Here is a 12,559-nt window from a genome sequence, read left to right as displayed (position 1 = left end):
TTCATAATTAAAAAAAGTTTGTGTGTAAAAAATTTCCAATACTAATGAACTAATTAATCTCTATTACAATTCTAGAAAATTGCGCTCCTATCAATTTATCCAAGAAAAAAAAATTCAATCATTAGTTATATTAACAATATTATTATCTTATATCTTAAAAAACTCTTATATCAACATCATAGCACAGGTATTAAGAAGGTGAAATATAAGTCCAAATTAAACAAGGACATGAATATATAATTATTTTACATTATTGATTCATTCGAATTAAATCTAATTCTAAATATAAAATGTAATGACATTGCTGTCATTTGTTTGATACAATATTAATATTCTTAACACAATTTCTAATATAATATTTATCGTTATAATAAATAAATAATTATAACAGTGAAACCAGAATAATAGTTGACCTAGACTTTTTGGTCTTAATTGTTCTATTTATTTTTGTTATTTATTCAGTGAAATAGAGAAAAAAAAAGTGTTTTGAAAAACAAATAAAATGAAAAGTAGTATTTGTGTGATTGATGGGATCAAAGATTTGGATTCGTTTCGTACTATGGAAAAATGAGTCAAAAAAACTCTGAAACCAGATTCGCAGGTTGTTGAAATCGAAGGAGAAAGAATCACGAAAGAAGAAGAAGAAGAAGAAGGAAACAGTGTGGCGACTTTAGTTGTTGTGTGAATAAAGGGGTGAATTAGGTTTCTGATCGATTGATTGATCGGAGAGAGAAGAGAAAGGGAAATGGGGGATCAAATTGAGGGAACGGTTCAGAACATTCTGGAACAGGAGACTCTGAAGTGGGTCTTCGTCGGTGGCAAAGGCGGCGTTGGCAAAACGACATGCAGTTCGATTCTCTCCATTCTCCTCGCCAGCGTTCGCTCCTCCGTCCTCATCATCTCCACCGACCCCGCTCACAATCTCAGCGACGCATTTCAGCAGCGTTTCACCAAAATCCCCACTCTCGTCAATGGCTTCTCCAACCTCTACGCCATGGTGATTAATCCCCCTTTTACCTAGGGATTGTTTTTTTTTTCTTGTTCAATTGTTGACTTATTTATGTATGTTGGGATTGTGGTGTAGGAGGTGGATCCTACCGTTGATCATGACGATATCGGTGGCTCTGATGGGATGGACAGCTTGTTCTCCGAACTTGCCGGGGCGATTCCTGGAATTGACGAGGCCATGAGCTTTGCTGAGATGTTGAAGTAAGAATACTGTGACAATTCAATCTTGCTGAACTTGGTTTTGAGGCGCGAGTGTATTGGTTGTGACAGGATAAGTAGAATGATTTAGGTTTGAGGCGTGTGTGTAATGTTAGTGACAGGATTAGTGGTTTAGTTTAGGTTTGTTTGAGAGGAAGAGGAGTGACAGTTGATTTTGGATTGACGGCTACCTGGTTGTATTTAATCATGAAGAACTTGCTTGTTATGAAAATTTTCAGAAATGAAAACTGTCAACAGACACCACTACCCTAATTAATGTCTAGAAGTCGATAGAGAAAGAAGAGAGAGAAGTGTAGATGTGATGGAAGATATGGTGTTGTTAAGGGAAGAGATGAATAGAGAAAAGTTATAAGTGTTTGGAGTGTATGGTATGAAGGTCAGCACATATTATTACTCTTTAGGAAAAACATAGGGAAACAGTTATTGAGATTTTAATCTTGAATATAGGTGCTGTAGTAAAAAGTAAATAGATTTCTGGGTTTTATTATCTATTTTTATGTGAATGGCACAATTCATGCGTGTTCATAATTTCTTAAAAGAATCTTGTTATAAGTTTGATACCTGCCATTCTGGTGGCCTTTTTGTTGTTGCCTCTGCCTGTGACAGTAAATTTCCTGATTGAGATCGTAGTTCTTTATCTGTTTCTCTAAAAGTGACACGCTAAAGGAAACATGTTAAGACGTTGGGATATTGATTTTTCAATTTTGTTGATTGTGTCAATTTGTGGAGATTAGTTCAGGGAAGAGAAGATTCTTTTTGTTACACCACAGCCCAGCAGGAGCCTTTAGACCATCATTGAGATTTTACTTGGTATTTTATGAGTAATGTTTATAGGGTTTTGTTGAAAGGACTAGTGACAAAACAGCTCATATTGGTAGGGTTCCGTGTTGAGTGGAGAGAAACCGAAAAGGAATATAGTGAATTTTGTGTATTGTGTACACAGTATTATTATTTATAATGAAGATGATATATATATTGATAAGGAACGAATTCAATATATCTTTTAATGGGAAATATTTGGTAAGATATGTCCTATCAAATCAGATCATATCTCCCTGTTTAATGCAATCAAATAAGATCTCTCGTAACAGTTTCGGTAAGTGTCAATTTTGTATATTGTCATTTTACTGGGTGGATGGAATGAGGGTGTTAGTGGCAATAATAGTGTAGGTTTGCAGTGGGGGGATGACAAATAGTTTCTCACATCTAAAAAAAATTATTTGAATGGAAAAATAGAAGGCTGGGAATCCTAATTTAAATCTCACATCACATGAAATAGTGAAGCTACGAAAATTCCAATTGTAGGTTCCTGAAAATCCTGTCTTTTAGCAAGTGTTGAGTTCTTTCTGACTCATGTAAAATATTAAAACGCAGTATTCAGTAGGTATATGGTTAATGAGAGGGAACACTCCCATCATGGGTATTCTGCCTTCATAATTCGTGCATATTTGATTATGGGTCTAAGGTCAAAGCAAACGTAAACTTGTAAGGATGACTGTTGATTTTATACAAGAAAAGACTGAACTTTTTTGCTTTTAAAACAACCTATGTGTATGTAAAGTTTAGTTGCAAGTGAATCAATACGCTGTAATATCAAAATCTAAAGTTGGATGCATAATTTTTATCCACAGTAAGCTATGTGAATTTTTTATTTATTTGTTTATTTGCAAATCATTCTTAACAGTGCTTGATTAATCGAGAAACCTGTTAATCAAGCATGTGGTGCTCTCATTTCTTTATCTTTCCTTGAAGTGCCACTTTTCAACTTAATATTTCCTTTTTATTCACTGTGCGTTTTGATCTATAATAATTTTGCAGATTGGTGCAGACCATGGATTATTCTGTTATTGTATTTGATACTGCTCCCACTGGCCATACACTCAGACTGTTGCAATTCCCAACGGTTTTAGAAAAGGGTCTTGCAAAAGTAATGTCTTTGAAAAATAAATTCGGTGGTTTGTTTAATCAGGTATGAACTTAGGAATGAAATTTTTGGCATCACATGATATTTGATTTCTAGTTTAATGTTTTACTAGGCTCAGTTCCAGTATTTAGATAGACTGTAATATTCAAATTTAATTTTAAACTACTGTATTGCCTCATAGTGATTCTGGGATCAGTGCAATATAATATCTATTTTTAACTTACATAGAAGACTTATTTAATACAAGATCTTGATAGCCCCTCCCTCCACACCAGTTCCCTTTTAATTAGATGGTTAGTATAGAAACAGACCCTCATTTCATTTGGAAATCTTACAGTTTCATTTTCAACTTCAATCACCTCTTTCCATTCCTTGATGTAATTCTTTTCCTCCCAGATGTTTCATTCCATAGCAAAAGGCTGTATTCTGGTCCTGTAAGTACGGTGATCCCACTCTAACTATTTTGTCTTTCTTTGAGCTAAAATTCAGGATGGAAAGTGTGGATGTCTGTTGTCTATTGTTTTAGAATTGAATCACAGGAGACCTCTTTGATGTTGTAAAAAAAATACTGATCAGTCTCCTTGCCATAGTTACTTCCACCACCCTATTCAATCAATCGGTTATCATTCGATGCCTTCAGAACAGTAGACAAAGTTCCTCATATAAACATGTAGTGCAGCCTACGGAGTTGTCATTAATAATTTATGCATTTAATAACAGTCCAGATAGTTTCAGCATGAAAAACCAATTGTTTCTGTTACTTATCAATAGCATTGTCTTTTTCGTTTGATGGTTTTCGGATAGCTTCTACCCCTCGTCATAAATTATAGTGCATGACTTACAGAGTGAGAGGTTGAGACATTCTCCTCATTCTCTCAATTAGACACTTTCATTATTTTCTTTCTTCTCTTGTTTTGATGTATTTTTCACGCACTCTTACAGCTAGTAATATAAGTTCAATTTTTATCTTTATTTGTATACTTTATTTTCTTAACCACCACTTTCAATTTAAATAGTTTATTTAAATCTGAAGTATAAAGATATTTATCATAAAATTTGTGTATAATATGATTTATATATTAAAAAATAGCTATTATGAATTTTAATTTTAAAAACATAAATATTTATCCTGTGGAAGCAGACTATAAGACTACTTATATTATTCCTGTATCATAGATATGTTTGTATCCAACTTGGAAGAAGCTTTTCTGATATTCATGAGACTGCTTTGTTTTAAAATATATTGTGTAATTGGAATCCATTTTGAACTTTGACCACAGATGACTCGTATGTTTGGCATGGGTGAGGATTTTGGAGATGATGCAATTCTTGGGAGGCTTGAAGGCATGAAGGATGTAATTGAACAAGTTAATAAGCAATTCAAAAATCCGGTAAGAATTGCATTAAATTTCTGTTTGGTATTGGTTTAAAAAATGTGGATTTCTTGGTTATCCCTCCTTAAGTTGTCTTGTATTCTTGGAGCTGAATGAACTGTAAATTTTTATTTATTTTGGATAACGTTAGTTATCGGAGCTGGATCAAAAAATGAAGACAGATTCTTTATTGCTTGCATATAAACTAAATTACTGGTTTGAGAGTCCTGCACTCTCCACAACAATCATCAATGCCCCTTCCTTGTTGGATTGGATTCAATGAATGTCTCTCATCATCTAGAGAATCCCATTTAATAAGAATCTTTAACGTTATACAAGGAAACTTTGCCTATAGCTGTGCAAGGAAATTGTCTAATACATGACTATAGCTATTTAAAACAGTTAATAAAATAAAACAGCTAGTAAACAGCTGTTCGAAACTGTTCATAGAATATGGGTTTGGTTTCAAGTTTGATAACACTAGTCAGCATGAAGAGGAGTAGCCTCACGTCGAGGAAATCCAAGTTTTCCCTATAATCCACAAAGCCAAACAATATCAAATCAAATAGAGGGAATAGCTGAGGAAACTCGAGCTTGTTTCTTTCTCTTCCAAGAAATAAGAGCATGAACTAGAAATATACACCAACCAAAAATTGAACTATGATTATTCACACAACTAGCCCAACTAGCATCACTGGAAAGAACCAATTGAATAGGATATGCATGAGGAAGTAAAGACCTCAACCAAGAGTACCTTGTAGGTACCTAATTATTCGTTGAACAACAACCAAACGCGGAAGGAGACTGCATGAATTGACTAACTTGTTGGCCAACAAAAGCAAGATTAGGACTAGTAATAGTCAAATAATTAAGACTATCAACCAATTGATGATATAGAGAAGGTTCGGTCAAACATCTACCTTTGTAGTGTTTCACATTCACTTCCATAGGAGATTGGACTGAGTTGCATCTCACAATCCAGCCAAAGTGATTTCTCGAGTATAACTGTGTTGGTGTTAATCAAATACTAACAAAAGTATTTTGCACTTTCAATCATGGTTATCAAACTCACGAGTCAACTCGTTGACTCGTCCGATTTTACGTGCCCACTTTGCCTTATCGAGTTAACTCGGTAGTAAAATCGTTTTTTGGGTAAACTCGGTGGACTCAGCGCAGACTCGGTGAAATCGCAGTGGACTTGCGACTCTGGTCCGAGTTGGCGAGTCCAACTGGGATTTTTTTAAACCCCAAAACGGTGTCGTGTGTGTTTGCGTATGGACTGCGTCTTCTTCGTGTTCTTCTGTGGAGTGCGGCGGTAGATTGAGCGGAGCGTGCGGTGGTCGCGAGTTGCAGGCGGTGGTCGCGGGTTGCAGGTGGTGGCGTCACGGTGGTCACAGGTTCCTGCTTATCATTTAAGTTTAGAGATGGGTGGTGTGAAATTAGGGTAGGGAAGGGATTAGGGTTTTGTGTTTTTTTATTGGGCTGCTGCAGAATGAAGTCTGTTTTTTTAATTGGGTTTGCTGCACATTTGTTTTTTTGGGCAGAAATTGAATTTGGAGGAGCAGTATATTTTTTAAGGAATGTGTGGGAGGGAGTGGATCAAATTCAAGTGAGGTTAATAGAACTGCATCTTCTAATAGAAGTAAAAATGCTCTAGGAAACTATTAATTTTTTTTTTAATATGAAAGTAGACTCTTACGAGTCTATCGAGTCTACGGAGCTCCCACGAGTCTGTGTAGACTCGCGAGTTTGACAACCTTGCTTTCAATCACAAAAAATATTGTAAAGGACCTAAGTCTTTTATATGAAAGAAACAGGGAGATGTTGTAGTTGTTGAATCAATGCAGGATCTAAACCAATGATAGCAACGTCGTTGACGTAAACTAAAACAATGATCTTATGTAGAAAGAAAGAGAAATCATGCCGACTCTGATTATAGGAAAAGTCAAGTACAGTGGAACAAAACTTTTCAAACCATATTTGAGGAGCCTGCTTCAATCCTTAAAGAGTCTGCTTTGAACAACATCCATCATAAGAGGGTGTGACCAACAAACCTTGTGGTGAAGTCATAAAAATTTTCTCTCAGATGTCCATGTAAAAGAAATTCTTGACATCCATATGTAAGAGTGGCCATCATTGTGGTGCACACACCAACAATAGTCATCTTAGCCACAAAAGCAAATGTCTATTCATATTCATAATCCACTCCAACTTCTTATTGATTACCAAGAACCACCAAAGAAGCCCCTTATATTGTTCTAGAGAACCATCAAATTTGAGTTTGATAGTGTAGATCCATTTACATCCAATGGGTTTAACAACAGATGGACAAGAAACCATATCCCAAATATGATTTTCTTGTAAGACTTGCAACTCTTCTTCCATAGTTTTCACAACAAGCTTGGGTTGCAATTTGAGAATAAGAGGTAGGCACCACAATTTGAGTCCAAGTGGCAATAGGAGATGTGTGATCTTGTGGAGTAGAGAAATCATATTGATTTGGTGCATTAGGTGATAGGGCCGATGAAGACCAAAAACTTTAGGAACAAAAGTTGACTTAGGATTTGGAGGTTGAGATGTAACTGGAGGTCTTTGTCTCTAAAAAGCAAGGTTTGGCTTGGAAAGTTCAATGCAATGAGGAAAATCATCAAGTTGAGTCTTAGAGAAAACGAACAAGAATAACAAACTGAACTTTAGTTATTTCATCACACTTGATAAGAGGAGTATAAACTTGTATACATAGGCACCGCTTTCATCAAGAACTATTGGTAACAATAGCTGACAGCTGTGATTCTGTGAAAACTTACAGCTGTACAAACTAACTATATTTATTTATACTAACATCCCCTTCAAACTCAGGGAGAAGATTTTTCAGAAGAAAAATTCTTCACACTGAGTTTGCTTCTAAGAGAAGTAAAACGAGCTTAAGAGATAGAGGCTTGGTCATCACATCTGCCCATTGATCAAGAGTGTGAATATGATAGATGTAGAGTTGTTTGGCCATAACCTTCTCCTGCACAAAGAAAACATCAATCTCCATGTATTTAGTGTGATTATGAAATACTGGATTGTGAGCAATAGACACAACACTTTTATTGTCACGAAGAAGAACAAGAGTAGTAAAGAAAACTTGCAACTGAGTGAGCAATGTAGAAATCCTGGTTAATTCAGTGGTAGAAATCAAGTTAATGAGGATGATAAGGTCTTAAGAAAGGAAAGCAGGCACAACCAAAGGTTTTTAGATAATAAAAATCTGGATCTTTATTAAAGAGAACAAAATAAGAAATCTCTAAGTTAAGAGAGGCTATAGGAAGCCTATTTATAAGATATACAACAGCGGTGGTAAAGGCATACTCCCAAAATTGTAAGGGAAGAGAAGCATAATCCATTAAAGGAGACTCAAATCAACAATGTGTCTATGTTTTCTTTCAACAACACCATTTTGATGATGTGTATGAGGACAAATGAGTTTGTGATTAATATCATGACCGGCTAAAAATTAGTAAAAGGTCGATATTCACCACCCCAATCAGATTGAATATTTTTAATTTTTGAATTAAGTTGTAACTCAACTATTGATTTGAAGTTTTGAAAGACAATCAATGTTTTAGCTTTGGACTTTATTTGAAAAATCCAAGTGAACCTTGAACAGGCATCAATAAAAGACGCATAATATTTGTATCCTGCATGAGAGGTAGGATGAACAGGGTCCCAAAGATCGGTGAAAATTAGTTCTAAGGGAGAATATACAAAATTTAGAGTCATTTGAAAGCAATTTATGTGATTTGCCAATGCAACCCGATGAGCAAGAATAAGAGTCAATTTTATTGGATGGAGAAATTTTACAATGCGTGAGTACAATTTGCATTACATAACTGTTTGGATGACCAAGTCTATTATGCCACATATGGATATTATTATGTACAGAAGACAAGTTACCAAGATGTGCCTTATTTGTACCAGTTTTAATTTAACACTTCTAAGCAAAGAGCTAGTAATGGTTGAACAACTTAGAGATTTAGGAGATGACTGCAGCTGGGGGGAATGACTTTGAAGCTGGAGATTATTAAAGGAATAAAGCCCATCAACGCCAGTAATACCTCGAAGATTAACTTTATTCATTCCCTGAGATATGATGAGACACTTATCAGAATCAAATTCAAAGAAAACAAAATTATCTTTAGCAGATTGACTGACACTTAGCGAGTTCTTAGTGATAGAAGGAACGTGCAACAAATTGTTTAGTTGAGGAGTGATATGTGAATCATGAGGTGACACAAAAGAAGAGAAATCTTCACATATACTTAAACCTTCACCATTGCCAATGAAAATTTTGATCTGGACCATCAAAATGAAGAAGCTGTTTGATATTTTGGCTTTCATAGTCACATGAAAGCTTGCACCAAAATCTGGTATCCAAGACATATTGCCATTTCCTTGAGAACTGGACTTCATTGACATTGCACTTAGCTGAGCATTGTTTCCAGGCTTGCAAGTATTTTGAGGTTTTGTATGAGCCACCAGAATAAGGAATGTACTATTGTGTAGCTGAATCAATGAAGTACAGGGACTCATGAAGTTGATAAGAAATATTAGACCTGAAATGACAAACATTGGCTGTGTGACCAAATTTGAGACAGATCTGACTGAAAATTGGGAAATTTGCCATCACCGCAACCTCTGCGAGAAGGAACTTCAGTACAATTACCATTAAAGGGAAGGGTTTTGCTTTTGCCAAGTATGCATGAAGCACAGTTAATAGATAATACAAGCTCATATGTCTTATATTTATTTTCATGAAAGCCATGTTGAAACAAATGACTTAAAATTTTAGAGTTTGTTTGAACTAATCTCTTATGCCACACCTCACTCTGATTATTAACAATGCTACAAGCAAAAGGCAAGGTTCGAAGATTAGAAAACGGCAGAAGAAATAGTCTTCCCTCTTTAGGTCCCTTTGTGATCACTTTCCCTGACACCATTATGAATTGAAATTCCTAACTAAAATAATTCTTCCCATTGTATTGTACGATAGAATTTTCTCCAGACATGATTAACCAAGAGTAACAAATTCCCACTAAACAAGAACCCAAGAAAAATTGGGTTGCAAAGTGCAAAAGCGAACACTCCTAGAGCATAACAAGAAATTTAGGTATTTAGAGCTGAAGCTTTGGTAACCAGATCAACTTGGATTGGATGCCTCTCATCAGCAAGAGAATCCCATTTAATAAAATTCTACAAGGAAACTTTGCCTAAAGCTATACAAGGAAGCTTTGTGTATTACATGTCTAATTTACAAATATTCAAATCTGTTAGTTAATGAAATAAAACAGAAAGTAAATCAGATGCTCAAATATTGTAAAGAAACTTAGGAAAATCGAATAAGAGTGAGATAAATCAGAGATTTAGCTAATCCCGTTGACATTTCTAACTCACAGCCCCCTTTTATAATACACATCCAACTAATAACTAACTGTAGTTAGCTATCCGTTATTTCTGTCACAATTATGCCTTGTATACCTCCTATTTCTCCTACTGTAGATACTCTTAGTAGGAGGTCTCAATTCCTATAACTTAGAATGTAGTTTGTATATTTATGAGAGAATTTGAGCTTGTAATTCTTATAAACAATGGCTAGGATCTAATAATGAGTGAAAGTTGAAATGACACATTGCTGGTAGCGCATATTAATGTAAAACCAGAAAGACATGAATATTTTACTTTTAATGAAATATCGTATTTACTATTTCACACTAAGACTGCTGGTTTTTCTTTTGTAGAAAATGTTGAGGAGCTTATTAAACTTTTATTCGTGGACCATATTCTTTTATGCTTATTTTTTGAAAGGAGAATGTTGAGTTTGATTTTAAAATCAGGATAATGCTAGTATTTGAATTTTTTATTAGACTTTAGGTCTATATATGGCTTTATTGTGGCCAAATGCTAACATTATCTTAATTTAAAATCAAACTCGTTACATTCTAAATCAAAATGATAAGAATAAGATCCTTTTCATTATCCAAACAATATCCTAAAAATTCGAAACATTGCAAGAATCCTATAAACTAACTTTTGTTCATGTTCTAGTTACAGATAATTTAGTCACATTTCTGACAAATGTTTTTTTCAGTTCTTATATGAAAAATAAATATTATGTGATAGGAAAGTAAAAAATTAAGGTGAGTATACAAACATTCTTTGACTATTGTTTGGATTTGATCAATTTCAGTAGCTACGGCAGGTCCTTCCCTGCATGAAAACAATCTGTTTGTATAATTTTAATAAAAAGAATGGGCTTACTTTCCTTCAGTTATTCTTATAATAAGACTTCAATGTTCGTTGAATTTTTAACTTCGAGTTGTTTGATTGATTGGTCCCAGCCATTTGTTGTTATTTTTATGTTCCCTTAATTTGAAATGTAGTACGATCAATTAAGATGTATTGTTTTTGTCTTTGAATTTTTTACATTTATATATTATGTGCTTGATCTTATTTTCTATTGTACCGAAACCCAGGTACCTATTCCATAAAAATAACTAAATTGTTGTATTTCTCTATTTACAGGACATGACAACCTTTATCTGTGTGTGCATTCCCGAATTCCTTTCTCTATATGAAACAGAAAGACTGGTTCAGGAACTTACAAAGTTTGAAATTGACACCCACAATATCATCATTAATCAAGTAATCTTTGATGACGAAGGTAACATTTCTATCATGTCCTGGATAACTTACATTATTTTTTTTAATATCTTCTCCAAATCATATTATTGTCGTCTAATCCTTTCACCCTTGTAGATGTTGAATCCAAGTTACTTAAGGCAAGAATGAAAATGCAACAGAAATATCTGGACCAGTTTTACATGTTGTATGATGATTTCAACATCACCAAGCTGCCATTGCTCCCAGAAGAGGTTAGTTGTTGCATTCTTGCTATTCAGCAGTCATACACGTGTAAAAAACTTACTGGATACTTTTTAAACCACTGAAACTGTGTGAGTAGTTTGCTTTTATTTTGCATGTTATTTCCTGCTCCTCGTATGTATCATTAGACTTAAATTAACCAGCAGAAATTGATAGGTTACTGGGGTTGAAGCTCTGAAAGCATTTTCTAGACATTTTACATCACCATACCAATCCTTGGCTGGTGGAGCAGACCGTACAGAACGGTTACAGCGCAAATTAGCAGCACTACAACGCCAGATACATGAGACTGAGGACGAATTGGAGAGAATCAGAAGGGGCCTCTAGGCTTGACGGTTTCTATCCATGAATAATGTCATAGTACACCTTTTTGGTTCACATTATTTTTTAGCTTACATTTGATAAAGCATCTTTTTCTTTGTTGGGCTGCCAACACAAGTCATTCTCTATATGCTTTTATTTTATTAAGGTCACAGTGAGCTTTCTCATGTAACCCAAAAAGTACCGAGGTTAGTCTAATTTGTTTCATGAATATTCTTTACTTGTCTTGTATCTTTTATTATTCATATTTTGAGATGGATAATTTCTTATTAATATTCTTCCTTGTTTTGTTTAAACTTTCCAAGTAATGATGTGCTTGTTAAGATGTTCAGTTGTCCATGATGAAAAAAAATTATGCTTTGGTTGGATAAGATGATGATGATGATGCAATTGTAAGTGAGGTAAAAAGGAAAAGAAAGGAAGAGTAAAAAAATAAGCAATAAATTAGTTAAATGAAAGTTGAATTAAAGGTTTGAATCCTGGATGAGCTTCTTAATAAATTTGGGTGTTTTAAATTGAAATTATATTTTAAAAAGTTTATTTATTGAGTATCCAATTTTTTTATTTTTCAATTGAGTTTTTGTGAGTTTGGTTTTGTTATTATTTTGCATTATAATTGTTTACATGTCTTTATGGAAAATTTTAAAAATAATTTAATTAAATTTTAAATTTTATAAATTTGAATATTTTTAATTGAGTTTTTATTAAAATAACTCGTCTTCTTTAAGTGTTTAAATTTTTTATATTTTTTAATTGGGTCTATGTAATTAATTAAGATTTAAAACTTAAT

The 12,559-nt window shown here is 34.1% G+C and overlaps 1 protein-coding gene across 1 annotated transcript; it reads left to right on the top strand.

The window, feature by feature from the left end:
• Nucleotides 1–430: 430 nt before the first annotated feature.
• On the top strand, nucleotides 431–12,042 carry LOC137818269 (ATPase GET3A). The gene is made up of 7 exons (XM_068621576.1): nucleotides 431–997; nucleotides 1,085–1,209; nucleotides 3,046–3,196; nucleotides 4,432–4,542; nucleotides 11,089–11,227; nucleotides 11,323–11,438; nucleotides 11,605–12,042. The coding sequence occupies exons 1-7, from the start codon at nucleotides 746–748 to the stop codon at nucleotides 11,773–11,775; spliced, it is 1,065 nt and encodes a 354-aa protein (XP_068477677.1). The 5' UTR covers nucleotides 431–745; the 3' UTR covers nucleotides 11,776–12,042.
• The last annotated feature ends 517 nt before the right edge of the window (nucleotides 12,043–12,559 follow it).

This window comes from Phaseolus vulgaris, chromosome 10 (genome assembly GCF_000499845.2).
Source record: "Phaseolus vulgaris cultivar G19833 chromosome 10, P. vulgaris v2.0, whole genome shotgun sequence".
In the NCBI taxonomy this organism is placed as follows: domain Eukaryota; kingdom Viridiplantae; phylum Streptophyta; class Magnoliopsida; order Fabales; family Fabaceae; genus Phaseolus; species Phaseolus vulgaris.
Note: the sequence above shows the minus strand (reverse complement) of the source record. Positions and strands in the feature narration are given on the sequence as shown.

Coding starts and splice junctions, on each gene's coding strand:
- LOC137818269 (XM_068621576.1), top strand. CDS start 746: ATGGGGGATCAAATTGAGGGAACGGTTCAGAACATTCTGGAACAGGAG. Junction 1,210..3,045: donor AGCTTTGCTGAGATGTTGAA/GTAAGAATACTG, acceptor ATAATTTTGCAG/ATTGGTGCAGACCATGGATT. Junction 11,228..11,322: donor AGTAATCTTTGATGACGAAG/GTAACATTTCTA, acceptor TCACCCTTGTAG/ATGTTGAATCCAAGTTACTT.